Raw genomic sequence first — 20,324 nt, 5'->3', positions numbered from 1 at the left:
GTTGGTTAAAGTCTAGGTGCATAACTGAGCCAAATCAAGTTGACAAAATGATAAGCTTGAAGATGACACGACTCAATTACAAAACTAAGACCTGAAGCTCAACTTGAACATTTTTTCGGAAAGTACATATGTCTGAGACCTCCAAGCTGGACTTGATTGATCTTTGTATTATTTAGTTTTATATGAGTATTACATACATGGAATTTTAAAATATATTAAAAAAATTAAAAGTTGATTACGCTCTTGAACTATCTTGACTGAGTAATATAAACACTTGAACTAGACTCGATTGGTCACTTGAGCTCAAGAATAACTCAACAATAATCTGATCGAATCCAAGTATTTTGTGAGTTGAATGCAAGCAAATTATGAGACTTAAGTCCTAGGTTAAGTCAAGCCTTAGGCAAGTTTAATTGTTGGGCAAGGCTATGCAAGAGCATTCTTAAATTTTTCTCCAATTGGTTATTTTATTATGTTTTACTTTAGTTAAAAGTTGGTAATTATGTTTTCTATCTAGTCATGTGTCGTGATTAGCATGTGATCATTTTTAATTAGTTTGAATGGCTAGGATTAGATGGGGTTGTTTGTATCGAAGGGCTACAATTAAAAGCTGCTGTAACTTTAGACAGCTTTAACTTGTTCCTACTATGATCTTAAGATCAATTTTAGCCTTTGTTCTGGTTTTCGTCATTGTTTTTCTTTTGTTTTTGTTGTTTCTACTTCCATACTACATCAAAGTGGTATCAGATGAAGAGATCTTAAAGTTGAACTAGGATTTTAGCTTATAAACCATGGCTAATCGTGGTAGAGGACTTGTTAGCGGACGTGGAAAAGAAATCAAGACCGGCAAATAGAACTGGCTGAGTTGATGGGTATGATTGAAGATTTGTTGCAGGCTGTGCAAGCTTTAAAGTGACAGGAACCAATGGGAGCCTGTATGGAGAATCCACAAGGCAATACTGACCCTTTCGGTTTACCGGTAGGTGTTCTTGAGGATGAAATTGAATATGGAGAGGATAAAAACCCCTTTCATAATGCTCGACCAGCAAATAGTGCTGTTTGTGGTAGATTGGAAGGCTGATTGTTACATGCCTAGACTTCAATGGTGGTGGAGTTAGAATTAAGGTAGATGACTTCCGGAAAAAGATGCATGCAAAAGATTATTCAGATCAGAAAGATAGTTTCGAAAATTATTTTTAGTAGAAACCAATGGCAGAACAAAGAAAGGTGCTGTTTGTGAAGCTTAAGTTGAAGGGACTGCGTGCACTTCAATGGTGGAAGAGAGTTGACGAGCAGCAAACACATCCAGGCAAGCCAAAATCAACACTTGGGAACACATGAAAATGAAGATGAGGAGGCAATTTCCGCTGCTGATTAAATGGAGTTGAATGAGAAATTTCATTCAGGTTTCAACGACCTTTCCCTAGGGTTGGTTTGAAAGAGACTAATGAGCAGTTGACTTCTCGTTATCTAGCTGGTTTGAATCAATCTATTACAGATGAGATGGGAGTGACTTGTTTATTTAACCTTAAGATGCTCGACAATTGGCCTTACTGGCTTGTAACTTGTTACGACTTCGGTTTTACCTCAATTTTAACCTTTGTTCTGGTTTTGTTCACTGTTTTGGTTTCTTGTTATTGTTTCTACTTCCCCACTACATCATGAATTTTCAGTGAAGAAAGTTGTATAGACAGTGTTACCAAAAGGTGTCCCAAATAGGTGGCATAATAAAATTATACCCCATACCCATTTGAGTAGATGAAACTCATCCTGAACCTGCGAATTATAAGTTGCAACACTTTTTGGCTGTTTCCCTTGGTATCAAGCAACGAAATAAGACAATGGAGCTTAAATATTCCTTTACCCATTTATCCTTAATTAAACATTTAAAACATTAACTAGTATACTTCAAGCAGTAGCGGGCAGATGAATACATAATAAAACAAAGTTAATCAGTTATATCAGCTCTAGAAAGCAACTTTATGAAAATTTTACCGCAAGATACCAAAAAATAAGAAAGTTTGAGGAATGCATAAAACAAAAACTTGCTGCTTCCCTTAGTATCAAGCAATGGATTGTGTAAATGGAGCTTAAAAATTCCTTTATCCATTTATCTTTTAATTGAACATCTATTATTATAAACTATTATTTTACTTCAAAGTTGTAGAGGGCAGATAATTACATAATAAGACGAAGTTAAAAAGTAATATCAGCTCAAAAAAGCAACTTTATGTCTTCTCATACGTGAGATGACATGCGGCATTTCCAAAAAAAAAAAACAGCTTCACGAAAATTTACAACAGAATACCAAAACATAAGAAAGTTTGAGGAATACTTTAAACAAAACTTGAGCACTTCTTAAAAAGGGGAGGGAGAGAGGGAGGGAGGGCAAACAAACATGCTTAGAAAAATCAAAGAGTCATAAAGACAATACCGTTTCTAGCAATGTTCTCTTTCAGGACAAAGAATCCACCAGGTTTAAGGCCTACCTGGAATCAACAAATTCATTAGTATATCAAATTAAAATGCAAATTAGAATCTTTTAAATCATATATGCAAGAATAATAATTTTCAACAAGGTTCTTTCCAGGACACAACTTAGAGATCAGGTCTCCAAATTACATACACATACACATGCCCAAGAATTTCCTTGTTGGAGATTTTTATTATTAATATGTTTTGCTTAATTTTGATGAAAATACATTGAAGGCAGTGTAAAAGGTTATGCTTAACAGCACCTGGAAAAAATGAAATGAATATGGCACTTTCTAGATTTAATTTTATTTCCCACCATTTACAAACTTAAGGGACAAAAGTCAACCTACCATCATTTCTTAAATCTTATTTCAATGCACAAGGCACAACAAAATTTGGTCACAAGCTTTTGTAAGGTGAGAAAACGGATGATAGCAAAATAGCTGTATGAATTATAAAGTATTATCCAGCCTTGTTTCTGTGGTGCTAGGGATGGGCCCAAACACTCCAAACTAACCCATCAAATGCGCTAGTTACCTAGCAGGAAGAAGAATAGAATGAACAACACGACACATTGCAAAAAGAAAGGGCAAAAAGAAAAAAGAGTTTGACGATATCATCCTTCCGGTGTTTGCTATGTTGTGTTCTCTAGACAACCTTAATTCCTATAGCTGTGAGAAGGTTTAAAAGACGTTACAAGAGAGAAAGCATGAAGCAATAAATTTGGAAAAGGAAAATTTGAGATACCATTGCAATGATCTGACAGTTCATAATTCAAAAATCAGAACAAGGCACTTCGAATGTATAGTAGACAGCAGGCAAGAAAATTTCAATACATAATTTTGATCTTTCCATGCACTTCCACACAGCACAACATGTCAAATAAAAAGTAAGTTCTGTCTCAAGAAGAAGATTTATTCACCTTTGCTCTCTTAAAAAATGAGACAAAGTCGTCATCTGTGAGATGACCAATGCACCACTGAATCCAAATAACATTGTACCTTCCAGCATCAGGGGTGAACTCCTGAAAAAGCAAAAGACAAAAAAAAAATGGTCGTCAAATTTCTGTTTTATAAAGTAAAATTTAACAGCCAGAAGCATCAGAAGAAGACAAGCACATATATCACCAACTTAAAGGGCTCATTCACTAGCCCATATGCTGTCCCCTACCCCCCCCACCCCAACACACACAAAAGAGTAAATAATTGTTTGCAAAAATTTACTTGAATCCAGCCGCCTACAGAGTACAGACTATGTTGCCCAGATTCAAATGTGAGTTCCAGATGCAAACCCATATTTAACATGTTTACCTTAACTTCTGTAAGTTTTTCCCAGGATTGTACTCAAACAACATGCCTGCTTGAGGTGCAAATTACATGGCTACATCCGCAATATAGGGAAACGTGAAAAGTTGGAAATACATAGCTTACATGGACTTAACCATAGTTATGAATACTTCAAGACATCAAGAAGCATGTATCCATGTGTGAATGTAGTCTTGAAGTACATGACCTGAAGGGAGACACAGTAGAATTATTTGCTTTGTGCGCATCAGAGGCTACAAAATATTCCTGAGACAAACTTTCACGGGCAGCATCTAAGAAATGCGAAACTGGCTCAAGTAGATCAACCTGGAGAATGGTAAAGGGAAGAGGGGTCCAAAAGCATAGCTATCACAAAGTACTATGCAGCTTTATTAAGATAGTAGCTCCAACTAATACTATGTCACTGATTCATATCATTCGATGAAAGAAAAAGAGAGGAAAAAGAAAAAGTCCACCATGTTCCACATCATGTTCACTGTATTGGAATTACATATTAATGTGTAGGGATGGCAATGCATACCCTATTATAAGATACCCACAGGTATCCAACCCGGTTATATCGGATTAAGATACCCTATAATCAAGTTTAGGACGGGTTCGGATAGTGATTTCACTACCCATATCAGGTTCGGGGTAGTACCTCTTGGGTACCCGCTACCTGAACCCGATTATGTTACTATTCAAGTTACACGGGTACCCACCTCGAACTCGATCCCAATACCTGTTTATATATATTTTGTTGTTATTTAAATGATTAAATTAAAAATAATCAACATTAATATATTTATTAAAAGCTGACAAATATATTAAAAAGTCTGGTTACTCAAATTATTAATGTGATTACATTAAAATATTTCAATTAAAAAATTATTAGATTATAAATTATGTTTAAATAATATGAATATCATATCATATTACAAAGGATTATAATTACTATTATATATATACTTCTAATATAAATATAGTTACTTTTTACTTTGTATTAATATTACAAAAATTATAACTCATAATATATATACTTAAAGAGAGTCTTTGAGATTAGAATAGTTTTTGAATCTAACTATTTTTTTTAATTTCATTAATTAAATACAAACATATATGTTAATTAAATTAATTTATTAAACTATAATTATTAATTAACTTGAAATGTTTTTTAATATATACATTATATATATTGAGTTCATTTATAAAAAATATAATTACTACTATATATATACTAAAATAATTTTAGTATATATACACTTTAAATATAAATATATTTACTTTCTATTTTGTATTAAAATTAAAAAAAATTATAACATATAAAATTATTAATTATAATATATACACTTTTGTTTATATAAACTTATAATATGCAAAGCTTAAGAGAAGTTGTGAGATTAGAATAGTTTGAAACCAAGTTATGTTTTTTTTTTAATTTTATGTAATTAAGGATAAATCCGTATAGTTAATTAAATTAATTCATAAAATTATAATTATTAATTAACTTGTAATGTCTTTTAATATATATACTTTATATATATTAGATTCATTTATAAGGAATATAATTACTATTATATATATACATATATTAAAATACTTTTAATGTGTGTGTATGTATATGTACTTTAAATATAAATATATTTACTTTCTATTAGTTATATTTGAGATATTTGTTTTTGATTATTTAAATTTAAATTTTATTATTTGTGTTTTTATTAATTTAATCATTAGTAAATTATATAGAATATGTAAGAGAAATATNATTTACTTTCTATTTTGTAGTAAAATTAAAAAAATTATAACATATAAAATTATTAATTATAATATATATACCTTTGTTTATATAAACTTATAATATGCAAAGCTTAAGAGAAGTTGTGAGATTAGAATAGTTTTGAGACCTAGTTATTTTTTTTAATTTCATATAATTAAGGATAAACTCATATAATTAATTAAATTAATTCATAAAGCTATGATTATTAATTACCTTGTAATTTCTTTTAATATATTTACTTTATATATTGTCGTAACGTGCAGGTCCGGGAACCCAACCGCTAGACGTGAGTGAAAACTCTAAAAACTAGGAGTCGCTACCAATCTTTTTTACTAAGTGTGATTGGCCATCTATTAACTCGATTCTAATCGATAGAGTTTTAATTAGATTTAAGCCCGTCGAAAGAATCTTAAATTGTTCTACATTTTTCGAGATCTAGGTTCGGGAGTACGGTTACGCCCGGAGAAAGATTAACACCCCTGAAACGCCCGTTCCATGAACGGTACTATTTTTAGATTATCCTATTAGGCTTTATTTTTTAAGTTCATTTAATTTCCTTAGCTATAACTTGCTTATTATATCTCCAATTTTATTAAATTATTTTGTTTGATTTTAAAATGAAATGCAAGTGTAAGGTAAAATGAAATGCACGGCGTGAGATAAAAAATGTCGAACGAATAACCTTTTATCGAAGACGTTCTCCCGAATCCGCCCATCATACTGGTGGGATCCGGGGTGTTCTCTTACTTAGAGAATTATCCAAGAAATTCGCCTTCACAAATTCAACGAATAAATCCTATCATCGGGGTTATCGCACGTTTTTCTTTAAAAAATAATATTTTCGTGAATAATGAACCTAATACGAGCGAAAGCCTTTTATTAAAGATGTTTTTTCGAGCCCTCCCATCATATTGGTGGGACCCGAAGACATCTTTTCACCTAGGAAACTTTCCAAGAAATACTAACCTTCACAAGATCCTCGAAAAATCCCATCATCGGGGCTTAACTCGTAAACAAAAATACTTATATGCAATGGTATGCATGATGCAATAAAAATATATGTTATGTTCGTGAAGTTTATGCTTATTTTATTTTTATTTTTTCTATTTTTATTTATTTATTATTTATTATTTTTTGACTAATTTTTTCTTTATGTAGTAAAATTTTATTTATTTAGAATAAAAATCTCAGAATCTCAAAATCGAGGCCCTCCCATCGTACTGGTGAAGCCTTAATTTGGATTCCGAACCTAAAGAAAATTAGCTTGGGATTGCGACTCCTACCGTCCCGACCAATCATCCCATCATCAGTATTATATTTGTAGTTGATGTCATGGTAATTTTTATATATTTTTTTATATATTATTTTTATATACATGTATTTAAAAGGGTTATTTATATATTTGCAATAAACATTCTCCTAAACTTAAGTTCTTTGCATAACTAAACGCTTTCTAAAATGTTATTATTATTATTTTTTATATATATATTTGCTATCCTTATTTTTATGTTATTCTGTTCTTTAGTAATTTCCTAACCCTAGGACTATTATCCAGAAATTTTTAGAACATTATAATAACTTAAAATTAATTTTATATCATCAAGTATTAAAGCTCTAACTAAATAAATTGGGTTAAATCTAAACAAGCCATATCATAACAGTTTAGACAGCCCAAATCACCACAGACCCATTTGGCAATGAGTAATATTTTACCTGATTGGGCTAAGTGGGCCCAAGCTAACCTGTTGACCCACGATCTTCACTAAGCCCACTGTCTGGTGCTTTACACAGCCACCCCTGGTATGCCCAAAACGGCATTGTTTGGTGCAATGGAGAAAAACCTTCCCTTTTTTTTTCTTTTTTCTTTTCTTCTCCCTTACCGCTCACCTTTCTTTCTTCTCCCTAGAACCTTTCATTTTCTACCTTTTGTTTCTCTGTCTAGCCGCCGATTACTGTCCTCTCTCTCCAAAAAACTCTTCTTCCTTCCCCTCTTCACCGGCGTCAGCTTCTCTCTCTCAAAAACCCTTCACCGACAGCCACTTTCCTGTTCCTTTCCTGCTCAAACGGTGCATCACACTCCTCACCGCCGATCGCCTGATTCTGCTCTCTCTTTACCGTCTGAATCTGGCTCTACCCTCCCTGTCGTCGACCGACTAGATCTTCCCTTCTAGTCGCCGGTCAATCCTTCCTTGAACCGGTAGCAAACCCAAGCCCTAACTCTATTTCTCTAAAACCGGTGGTATCCCAAAAACCCCAAATCCTCACTCACTCACTCACTCACTCTCTCTCTCTCTCTCTCTCTCTCTCTACTACGGCGGCACGAAATCCCCAAACTCAAATACCTCATCGGTTGCTGAAATCCCCTCCAAATCTCCCCTAAAAAAACAAACTAAAAATCCCCAAAAAGAGAACACGGCTACCCGTTTTCCCTTTTTGTGATTTTTTAATTTTTTTGTTTCGATTGTGGATGGTTTCTGGCTGCTAGAAAGCTTAGGATGTTTTTGATTGTGGCTGGGTGTTTTGGTTGCTAGATTTTGCTAGGGATTCTTAGGAATTTTTGGTTTGCAGGTTTTTTACTCCAAGCGATTTTTTTCTGGGTTTGTTTTCGGTTTTAAGAGATTCCTAGGGTTTTTTGGTTGCTGAATGTTACCAAGGTATTTTTTTTATTATCGATTCCTCCGATCCCTGTGCTATAGTGCCCCCTTTATACTGGGCAAAAGGGGGCACGCTCCCATTACTCTGCTAGACGCGAATTTTTCGTGTATAGCAAAGTGAGGGTGGTGCCTGGCAGGGTGCGTCCGCACCCTACCAGTCGTACCCCTCTCTCTCTCTCTCTCTCCTATTTTTATTATTATTATTTTTAATTCATTTTTGTTTATGATTTTTGTTTTATTATTTTTTTGATTTTCTCTCTTTTTTTCTTTTTTCTTTTATTTTTTTAATGTTTATTTCACCTAAAAAACTAGTGTCTACATATATATTGGGTTCATTTATAAAAAATATAATTACTATTATACATATAATAAAACATTTTTAGTGTGTGTACACACTTTAAATATAACCATATTTACTTTTTATTTTGTGTTAACATTACAAAAATTATAACTTATAAAATTATTAATTATAATATAGATACTTTTATATAGATAAACTTAATTATCTAAAAAGAAGTTGTGAGATTAGAATAGTTTTGAAACTTAACTATTTTTTTTAATTTCTTGTAGTAAAGGACAAACTCATATAATTAATTAAATTAATTAATGAAACTATGATTATTAATTAACTTGTAATATCTTTTAATATCTATACTTTATATATATTGAGTTCATTTATAAAGAATATAATCACTATTATATATATACACTAAAATACTTTTAATATATATATATATATATATACACTTTAAAAATAAATGTATTTACTTTTTATTTTTTGTTAACATTATAAAAATTATAATTTNTTATAAAATATAAATTTATAAAATTATTAATTATAATTTATATATACACACTTTATAGTATATAACTTGTATTGTCTTTTAATACATATACTTTATATTATTTATTATGTTCATTTATAAAGAATATCATTGCTATTATATAAGTTAATAACTATTAAACAATAAAATAATATTGATTTATATTATATATTATGTTCAATTTATAAACACACTTTATAGTTTTTGATTATTTAAATTTAAATTTTATTATTTGTGCTTTTATTAATTTAATTAGTAGTTAATTATATGTAAAATGTAGAAGAAATATTATTGTATATGAATACAGGTTCGGGTTTAGGTAATTGGGTACCCATGAAGAACATTTTAATAAATTTTTTATCTAATCGGGCTTTTAAATAGGTTAGGGTAATTATAGGATAGCGGGAATGTATTAGGGTTAAGGTTAAGGTTAGGGTAGTAACTTTTAAAATTATTCAGGTAATTAATAGGGTTTAGATATTTGATTTTTTATAGGGTTAAGGTTTAGGTACCTTGAAATTAATGGGTACCCTCCTCATGTCCTGCATGAATTTTTTAAAAGGCACTACCCAATTTTGCTTTTCATTCAAATACAACTGAGAAATTCTTTAGGTAGTAAAAATTATGCACTATGAACCATGTTATCAATAAACTGCAAAGATGGTAAATGTCAGAAATATTAAAAATATGCTAATAGAAAGAGAAAAATGACCTTACCTCATTAAAATATCTTATGAGAAGATTCTTGGTTATTCTTCCTATGCCAGAACCACAATCTGCAGTATGTTAAATTAACATAGAAACTAAGAGCTCAGAATGTCAACTAGATTTATGATTTTCAATTAGAATTAAAAACATCAAGAAAAATGAAATACCAAACAGATCAGTACTGCAGTAATATTTTAAGTATGCTTTAGAACCATTTGCAGGTATTTCTACTACTTAATGTATGGACTTGAAAAAAAGGTCAGCAATGCAGTGTTTTGAGAATTATGACATAGTTTAATTTAGTATGCTAAGCCCTAAAATGTACCAGATTCTTCTACACTAAGATCATCAAAAGAGTTTGTTTTAATTCCACCAACATAAACCATATGAAGGCAAAAGTTTGAGGGCACAACCATCAATTATCATGTTTTATTTTATTTCATTAGGGGAGGGTAATTTAAAACCAGCTCTTTTAGCAAGGGATACATGCACAAATCATAAAGCTAAGTGCTTAAGTGCATCTTATATCATATTACTTATAATAAAACTTGTGGAAATCACTTAATTATCTTCATATTAAAGCCAAACCATTATTGCTTAGTTACCAAAATATCTTTACATTAAAGCCAAACTCCAACTGCTTAGTTTCCTAAATAATTTCCCCTACAATTCCCCTTCGTAAGATTTCAGTTAATTGCCCTAGTATAGTCCACCAACTCACAAGTATTAAGACCAACTTCATATATAGGCAATTATAGATCCTACTCATGTTGAAGAATCAATCTCCTAGTAATAAAACATACTGAAGACATATCTAATTTTTGCCTTTCAAAGGATAACAAGTTCCAGAATATTAGCAAGATATAGCATCTTCGTTGCTGATGTAATGTGAAAGTGATTTTTCAATCTTAAACACAAAAATTTCTTTCCTTTATTCTGAGTACTCACAACAGTCTCAAATTGGGTCTAGGGGTGCCCCAACACCCACCCCCCACAAGCACACAACCCTTAAGGGACAGAGAGAGAACTCCTAGCAAGCTTCTTCCCAAATTTAAAAAGAGGAAATTGTGAGAGAAGGATATCGTGATAAGGTGATTTCAGAAATAACCACCCATATAAAGTTATCTGTTTCTACCCAAAAATAAACATGAATTAGACCAAAATGCCCTTAAAAATATCGTTTCAAATAAATGCTTAGCTGTTTGAGCTATCTGCCTCCTACCAGAGAGAAAATGAAAAACATTAAAAATAAATGCACAAAGCTGTTTGGGCTCGGTCATCTTTCTTTGTCTCAACTGTGGCAAGTCTCTGTTGAGCACCATCATTGTCAGCTCTCTCAAATCTTTGAATTGTATGAGCTCTGTCAACTCTCTGTTGAGCACCATCGTCATCGGGCTGTGGTTTATCTCTCGACATCTGGCCACATTGTCGTAGATTAACACACCCTATAGCAGAGATGACATCAAGGTACCTGTTATTAGGTTTATTTCTGCAACACACTTAAATTTTTGAAACATTTGGTGTAAATGATAAGATGGATTAGAAACATTGCCCAAAGTTGTTACACGCCATGCATCTATAACATGAGTGAAGAGTTATTTAGCGTGTCACGGCTGTTCTTGGGGTGTGGTGGGTTAACTGAATTTATGGGTTTTTGGCGTGTCATGGCTGTTCCTGGTGTGTCATGGGTTAACTGGTTTTTTGGGTTTTTAGCGTGTCACGGATGTTGGTGTAACCAGTCAGTAATTACAGTGATTGGCGTGTCAAGACAGTGATGCATGGTGTGTCACGACAGTGATGCATGACGTGTAACGATACTGATGCATGGCGTGTCACGACATTTGACTTGATATGCATGGCGTGTTACAACATTTTACGTTATTTGCATGGCGTGTAACAACACGACTGACAAATTTTTTATCACGGCATGTATTGTGTAAAATGATTGATAATTTTTTTTTCAAAATTTCAGTGGGGTTTCAATTATGCGACTTGTGATAAGACACGATGGTCAGTGGCTGGATGGCATTTACAAGGGTGGTGAGTCACGAATGCGGGGGGTTAAGAGTGATTTGTCGTTTATGGGCTTGATAAAGCTGGTTGAAGATGTTGTTGGGGTAAACTTAGAAATTGACGAGATTGAGTTACATGCATTGATCAGTACACTTGGAGAGCTATCACGGCCAATTATCAAGGACGATGAAGATGTTGCATTAATTTTGCTAGAACAGAGGAATGTTCCGGCTGTGTATGTCAGCATTAAGAGACGCCAAACAAATGTTATGTCACATGGAGAAGTTGGACAACATAGTAATCAACTGAATTAAAATGAGATTTAAAATGCTTCACATATACCACAGCATTCGGTCCGTAACCCACAACAATGGCAATTGAGGTATGCACAAGAGTTTGTGCAGCCCGGTAGACAAACGACATTAACAGAACAGTTGGCTGCACAATTTCCATCAGGATGTGCATTAAACCAATTTCTTTCTTCTCTTGAACAAATGCAATGATCGGGTGAAACTGTAGAGTGTGAAATGCCATTGTCAAATGAGAATACGATAGTTGAGGATATCAATGTGAGGTTGGAGGGTGACACTGCGACGTTGGAGTATAATACTGCATTTGATGAGGGAAATGAGAATTTGTTCGCTGCCGGTGAAGATAGATTTGATCACACTTCAGATGATGGGCTTGAACAATCGCAAGGTGACAGTTTAGACGATGACTGCCTTTATGACAGTGACATTCGAGTTTGCAATAATGTTGAAGGCGAAACGGAACCTATTGGAGGTGTTAATGTAGGAGATGTTCAGTGTGATGACCCCATATACAATAACCCCATCGTTGGTGAGAACGAGATTCGTTCCTTTGATACATTGCTCGATGATAGTGATCAGGAAAGGGGAAATGCAAGGATATCTCGTATGTAGGTAATTACAGGTGCAGAAAGGTTCTTCTTCCAAACAATTACCACTGAGGAGTCGACATGTGCCGAAGATCGCTTATACAAAGGAAGAATGTTTTCGTCGAAGGCAAAGTTGAAACGAGCTTTGAACATGTTGGTTATAAAAGAGAAGTTTGCGATAAGAGTAAAAAAGTCATGTAAAGCTCGTTATGAGGTTGGTTGCAAGGACAAGGCATGCAAGTTCAGTGTTCGTGCAATGAAGTTACCTGATAGAGGAGAATATTGGAAAGTTCGAACATTCCACAAAGTACATACCTGTACCATTGATGGTTTGCAAGGACGGTTTCCAACTACGAGTGGGAAGATGATTGGTGAACTTATGTCACACAAGATTCGGGGTAATGGAGTAGCATTGAGACTTAAGGACATAATTTGTGAGATGAGGGTTCAGTGGGGATTGGAATGCTTGTATGGTAAGGCTTGGCAAGCGAAGGAGTATGCAGAGAGGCTTGTTTTCGGTCCACCGGAGGAGTCATTCCAACTACTACCATCGTATTTTTATATGTTGGAACAAGAAAATCCTGGCACAGTGACTGCAATGGCTACTGATGAGGAAGAGAGATTCAAATATTGTTTCTGGTCATACAGGGCTTGTATTCGGGGGTTTAGGGATGTAATGCGTCTTACGGTTGCAATTGATGCGACACATCTGAAAGGCAGGTTCAAAGGTGTTTTATTTGTCGCTGTATGCAAAGATGTGAATGAGTGCATATATCTAGTTGCGTTTGGCATCGGCCATGTTGAGGACGAAGACTCGTGGATGTGGTTTCTTAAGCTGCATGATGCGGTTGGTTGTCCTGAAAACACTATGTTCATTTCTTATCAGCATCTCGGCATTAAGAAAGCAATCCAAAATGCATACCCAGAAGCGCACCATGGTTTATGCGGTTACCACTTGAAAAAAAATTTTAAAAACAAGTTCAAGCGTGACGATGTTTGTATGCTTTTCACCCTTGCTTAAGATTGCTATAAGGTGGCTGATTTCAACAGACATATGAACCAAATACAGCAGATTCACCTGAGAGCCCACGCGAACTTTATAAGAATAGGGCCTGAGAAATGGGCACGTGCATGTTCACCGACAAGGCGATACCAAATGATGACATTCAACATTGCGAAATGTGTTAACTCATGCTTGAAGCATGCAAGACAAATGCCGATCACTGTTTTGATCGAGTTCATCAAAGACATGTTCCAGTGTTGGTTCCATGAACGGTACGAAGAGGCCGTCAAGGTGACCACGCCCCTCAGCCCTTGGGTTGCCAGGTAGTTGAGTAAAAGGTTCAATGATGCACATCGCTTTCTAGTTAAGCTTATCAATCGAGTGAAGTTTGAAGTTAAAGACGGGAAGATGGATGGACTTGTAAACTTGTCCAGGAAGACGTGTTCATGTTGTGAGTTCCAAACAGATTTACTGCCATGCAGCCATGCCATTGCAGTAATAAGGTCAGAATATATTTATTTCTTATTTGAACCGTAATTGACATAGCCTTTACATTGTGCTTGAAGATTGAGTTTTTAGTGTTTTTCAGTAAATGCAATCGTGAAGCCATTGAATTTTGCGCTGACTACTACAAGACAACCGTTTTCGTGGAGGGTTATTCAGGATCCATTAGGCCGGTAGGGCATTCTAGTGAGTGGGGCATCCTCCCTCATGTGAAACAAATTGTCGTCTTACCTTCACCTTGGCGAGGCCAAACAGAAAAACCTAGGAGGAGAAGGATTCCATCAGCTGGTGAAGGCAGTCAAGCACGGAGATGTTCGCAATGCAAGAGGTACGGGCATGACAGACAGAACTGCCCATACCCATTTGCAGTTCCATCCATAAATCCAGCACCATCTCCAAGTCAATCGGCGACTCCACGACTGCGCCGACCCAAAGCATGTTCAAGTTGCAGACAAATCGATCACACACGCAACAACTGTCCAATACGAAGGAGAATGTCTGAAAATGTAAGCTGTGTTGTGAATGAAGACAGCCTGACCGCCTAACTAAATGTATCTGAAAATTGTAGTTGAATTCGTTTTGCTTTACGGATTTGTCTGCTCGATCATTCTATGAGGCACTTTTAGTTACGGACTTTGTTGCCAAACATTTCAGGCAGATAAGCATGTCAAGGCCTCTATCTGATCAAGATCGTGTTAAAGTACATTCTTATTTGTTTGTAAAAAATGTTTCTAATTACAATCTTTATCAGACAAGAGCCATGTATTTGCTTATCTGTCTGAAATGTTTGGCAACAAAGTCCGTAACTAAAAAGGCCTCATAGAATTACCGAGCAGACAAAATGTCAAGATCCTCATACTATATCGTTGGATCTGCAAAACATAGGACAGATGCACCAATGAGTTAAGCCATAATGTGCAACAAGGTATACAGAAGAAATAAATAAAGAATAAATGTGAGACACGCCATGCATAACAAGTTAAATGTTGTCACACGCCATGCATATCAAATAAAATATTGTAACACGCCATTCATAACAAGAAAAATGAAATGACACGCCATGCATAACAAGTAAAAGGTTGTGACACACCAAGGATAACAAGCAAAATGTTCTGACACGCCATGCATAACAAGTAAAAGGTTGTGACACGCCAAGGATAACAAGCAAAATGTTCCGACACGCCATGCATAACAATTAAATTGTTCTAACCCGCCATGCATAACAAGTTCTGGTGTGTAAATTTAGACGTATGATTTTATAATGGCAGGATAGAATTTTGGCCTGGAAACAACTGGAAAAATAAGGGAGGATGGATACAGAACAATTTCATGCTGGAAGCAATTAGATGGATGGAAAAATCTATATATTCAATGTTAATCAATGTAATGTTGGGTTGGTGCAGCCGGTGTGCCTGGAAAAGAAAGACGACGAACCTAGAAATTAATTAATGCCAACCTGGGGTGACACACGACGGCCCAATTCTTCTAACACGCTGAGTGGAAGTATATTTATCGGCTGACACGCCGAGTGTTAGTGGATTTACGGCATCACACGTTGACTAATTGCTAAATTTTTGGGTGACACGCTTAGTGCAAGCAGATGTATGTTGGGACACGTTGAGTGGTATCATATTTAAGGTGTCACACGCTGACTTCTTCCGACTGTGTATCAAATTAAATATATTGTATATAGAAAAGAAAAAAAATTATTGGTATCAAATTAATTGTGTATAGGCAAAAAAGTTAATTGTGTATCAAATAATTATACAAAGTATATTGTGTATACAGAAAGAATTATATCTGTTTACAATGAATTGTATTCAATAAAAAGTGTGTACAAAAAATGTGTATAAAATGAATTGTATAAAAAAATTTATGTGTACCAAAAAAATTATACAAACAAGGGCCTATATGTTCAAGGTTCACTCTCCCAATTGTTGGAAAAAATTTCCAGAGCATATTGCCGACGCATTTTTGCAATCATATTCTGCTTAATTCTGATCTTTTCTGATTGCAAAATATGCTCGATGTACCCTATCATGAACATACCGCAGCTGACACTATCATTCTGCCAATGCACTTTAGTTTTTGGTAAATGAATATCCAATGGCATCGGTGTCAAATCCCGTCTCTTCCTACGTATGTTGTTGAAATAACCGGCTTGGTGGCAGATTAATGGCATCATTGTCGTCAAGGGTGTCATCTGACCCGCACGAACTCCGTTATCCTTAGCATTCGAAGTTATTGCTTCGTCCACAACCTTGATCGTCCACCTCACCAAGTCGATCTTCGCAACCACCCAATGCCCACCAACGTTGCAAGGCACGATGATGAAATCAACATCTTTCCATTTTTTGGCGTACGTTGGCCTTTCACCCTCCACATAGCCCCGCAACTCATCGAATTTACATTTTGGCTTGGGCATCTTCTGTTGGAAATTCTGTGTGTAGTATACGGATGGTGTCTTGTAAAACATGTAAATATTAGCTTACACTTCATGCAATCAAAAACTTAGTATTTATAGAATTGAACAATTTTCAAATAAACTTACGGAGAATATCGTGTCAACCATGCATGCACGGGTAGTGTACAACTTCGACTTCGGCCCTGTCATCCGCTTGCAGAATAGGCTGAGGCATGCGTCGATATGTTCACTTGTCATTTCCTTATTAGGATCCTCTAAGGTTATGAAAAAGTCAGCCCCTTGATCCCCTAAGATGCCGATGTTACACTTGCATATGTAACATAATTAATTTCATAAGTCTTGGTGGATAACTGTTTCATTGAAAAACAATATTTGCAATTTTATTTATGAGCTTACCTCGCAGACTCCTCTTTCTTGAAAGCTTCGTAGTCTTTTCCTATATTATCCCTCACATTTCGACGGGTCACTAAGGGGTCGACGAATGGGCTTGCCATGTATTTGTTCACCATTTTCAACCGTGCCCGCTCAGTTGGGTTTGAAACTTTTGTTGCACCATGATGGACAGCAAATGACTCTGGTGACGACAACCGTATCTCAACTGTATCAGGAGTGCTCTCACGATAATGAACGATAGCTCCTGCTGCTGCGTCGATGAATGCATAGGCCGGAGGAAGATGTTCTCCTTCAGCATCTGACTGAAGGGTGACATCCACTGCCACAGCTTCTTCGACGACGTCATCTACATGAGTTACGTGCTCTCCATCAGCACCAAAAACGTCATCGTCAATGTCAACACCAAGTTCATGATGTTGTCCATCATCAGCATCATCGTGCTCCAGACCAGCACTGTGAGATGGACCGCCCTACAAAATTGGAAAAACAGTTAGTTAGCTTATAAAATACCACAACCCATAAATAGTAAAATGTTGTCACATGTCATGCAAAACAAGTAAAATGTCGTGACACGCCATGCATAACAAGATAAACTTGGTGACACGCCAAGGATAATGAGGAAAATGTTGTGACACACCATGCATAACAAGATAAACTTGGTGACACGCCAAGGAAAACAAGCAAAATGTTCTGACACGCCATGCATATCAAAATCAAAGGTTGTGACACGCCATAAATAACATATATAATGTTGTGACACGCTAAAGCTGACACGACAACAACTAACTATAATAGAAATGTCTTGACCCGCTAATGACCAAAAAGCAGTTAAAACCATCAAGAAAACACAGTCTAAATAGTTGCTAAACGTAAACCATCAAAATACAAGCGAAGATAGAATAGCGTACTTGTGATTTAAGGCCGTCAAGAATCCGACCAACAATATGGTCCTCAATCGTCTACATTGCTACACTCAATGACTGAATTGAAGCCTTCAGCTCCAACATATCTTTTTCATGCTTGCGCATGATCCATCGGAGCTGGCGAGTTGTGACTGCTCCGTCATTGACTGTTCTCGACTAGGTCAACTACAATAACATATATAATTATGTTATTCAATAATCATATATGGAATTATTGAACATTAACCGTTACAACTTTAATATCCTAACCGGCGGCTCGTTAGCAGTCTGCGGTGGAGCCGAACCGATTGGTGCTTCAGGACCTATTGTCGCTTCCGCATACTGCAATTACATATTTAATTGTGTTATTCAATAATCATGTATGAATTTGTTGAACATTAATTGTTATAACTTTAATATCCTTACCGCCGGCTAGTTAGCAGTCTGCGGTTGAGCTGGACCTATCGGTGCTTGAGGACCTGTCGTCGCTTCCGTAAACTGCAATTACATAAATTACTGTGTTACTCGATAAACATATGTGAGAATGTAGAACACAAACCGTTAGAACCGATCTTACCGACAGGTCGTTTCCACTTTGCATTTGAGGAAGACCGGTGGGTGGTTCTGGAGCTGCCGACCCATGGTCCAACCGCAAACACAGAAATGTTATTCGATAATCACAAATGGAATTGGAGAACACAAAACTGTTACAATTGTCCTTACTGGCTGTTCACTGCCTTGACCATGGTCGTCCCCTTCATCCATCAACTCATCAACTAAAGCAGCGGCGGTGTGCATCCTCTTCGTGCCACCAGAGGCTCTTTTCTCCTTCAAGCTTTTCCTTTTTAGCCTCGCACCTAAGCCCCAAGCTGACCGATCCTCCATGTGCCCTATTGGCACGTACTCGTTGCCCTCTGATAACGGGACATCAAGGTCCACAAAATACTCCCGGAGGGCCTCATCCGTGGTGGGTTACAACGCCTCCAGTGCCCACAACTACAAATAAACAAATAAAATGTTGTCATTATCGAATAAGGAAAATTATTTTACAAATATAACGTAAAAATTAACAGTTGTTCACTCACTTGGTCAGATGACTCTAACTTCTGAATTGTCCTGTAGAAGTCTTTTGGCTTCTGATTGCAATCCCATCTGCACATTCATGGGTGGACGTTGTCCTTCTGACCAGAGAGGGCAACTATTTTTCGGAGGGCCGAAATTGTCTCCATTGCCCATAACTGCATGCCAAATGTAACCATTATCAGACCGTCAATCATAAACGACTACACCCATAAATTTTTTTTTCGAAAGGAAATTGAAAAATGTTACGTTTTAGTACCTGTATCACCCATGCGAATCCGTAAATGTTGTAACGTAACCGAGTTTCCTTTGTCACGCTCAAGTCAGGAACTTCGAACCCCTTCAAAAGGTAGTCCAAGGTCAGTTTCCAAACATAGTGCCCCCATGGGAAGACATTCCAAACGTCGATGTCCTCCACCAATGACAGCAATTAAGGCGTCACCCGTCTATGGTAGTCTTGACCAAATAAAATGTTATTCGCGATCAAGACGAGTGCCATCTTGGTCGCATCTCTTGGTCGCTGAAAGTTACCCCCGCGGAAGGTATCAAGCAAAGCCTGCAGCTTAACGCTGTCCTCCCCGTTCCAGTATCTTGCATGAATTCCATCTGCAGCAACCTCGTATGATCGTCTGAACACATCGGGCATTGGACCAAACTTCAGCCCGGTGATGAGACAGAACTCCCGCTTTGATAGTCGCGCCTTGCTCTTGCCAATGGCAAACCATAGCTCGTGGTCCATTGACTGCCTCTCAGTGATCCGGTGAATCATGATGTTGTGCAAGAGACCGACGTAAAAGTACCCCTGTGGATATACGTCCAAGAGCATTCCGAAGCAGGTACGCTTAACTGGATCGTACTCCCCCTTCTGTTAGAGAGTCTTTGTGATGGAATGCAGCTGCGACCACTTATAGTGAGTGTTAATTGCGACATTGAACGCCTACTTCTCCCTCGGCACGATCAGCAAACTCTCAAGATCCTCATACTCTCTGCGTTGGATCTGCAAAATATGGCACACATACACCAGAGAGTTAAGCAGTCATGTGCAACAAGGTACACTGAACACATATATAAGGAATAAATGTTGTGACACACCATGCATTGCAATCAAAATGTTGTGACACGCCATGCATAACAAGTAAAATGTTGTGACACACCATGCATAATAAGTAAAATGTTGTAACACGCCATGCATATTAAGTTAAATGCTGTCAAACGCCATGCATAACAAGTAAAATTCTGTGACACGACATGCATATCAAGTAAAATGATGTTAAACGCCATGCATAACAAGTAAAATGCTGTCAAACGCCATGCATAACAAGTAAAATTCTGTGACACGACATGCATATCAAGTAAAATGCTGT

The 20,324-nt window shown here is 36.1% G+C and overlaps 1 protein-coding gene, 1 long non-coding RNA gene and 1 pseudogene across 3 annotated transcripts; all 3 read right to left on the bottom strand.

Moving 5' to 3' along the window:
- The window catches only part of LOC108662476, a 72,098-nt pseudogene that overhangs the window by 47,952 nt on the left and 3,822 nt on the right, over positions 1 to 20,324 (bottom strand).
- Positions 15,928 to 18,059, bottom strand: LOC108660465. Of its 2 annotated transcripts, none has more exons than XM_018122942.1 (3): positions 17,887 to 18,059; positions 16,712 to 17,448; positions 15,928 to 16,624 (listed from the first exon to the last, which is right to left on the bottom strand). In XM_018122942.1, the coding sequence occupies exons 2-3, from the start codon at positions 16,820 to 16,822 to the stop codon at positions 16,076 to 16,078; spliced, it is 660 nt and encodes a 219-aa protein (XP_017978431.1). In that variant the 5' UTR covers positions 16,823 to 17,448; positions 17,887 to 18,059; the 3' UTR covers positions 15,928 to 16,075. The 2 variants fall into 2 exon arrangements, with proteins under 2 accessions (XP_017978431.1, XP_017978432.1); XM_018122943.1 differs by having other exon boundaries at positions 15,928 to 16,600.
- Positions 18,157 to 19,953, bottom strand: LOC18595124. Its single transcript, XR_001928336.1, has 5 exons — positions 19,220 to 19,953; positions 18,966 to 19,118; positions 18,458 to 18,876; positions 18,307 to 18,378; positions 18,157 to 18,222 (listed from the first exon to the last, which is right to left on the bottom strand). It is a non-coding gene; the product is annotated as an uncharacterized LOC18595124 (long non-coding RNA).

This window comes from Theobroma cacao, chromosome 6 (genome assembly GCF_000208745.1).
Source record: "Theobroma cacao cultivar B97-61/B2 chromosome 6, Criollo_cocoa_genome_V2, whole genome shotgun sequence".
Lineage (NCBI taxonomy): Eukaryota > Viridiplantae > Streptophyta > Magnoliopsida > Malvales > Malvaceae > Theobroma > Theobroma cacao.
Note: the sequence above shows the minus strand (reverse complement) of the source record. Positions and strands in the feature narration are given on the sequence as shown.

What these genes read in the sequence shown, in the direction of transcription:
- LOC108660465 (XM_018122942.1), bottom strand. Translation starts at nt 16,822, where the DNA reads ATGACAAGTGAACATATCGACGCATGCCTCAGCCTATTCTGCAAGCGG. An exon ending in TGGTTGACACGATATTCTCC is followed by an intron (nt 16,625 to 16,711) that starts GTAAGTTTATTT and finishes ATGTTTTACAAG; the next exon opens with ACACCATCCGTATACTACAC.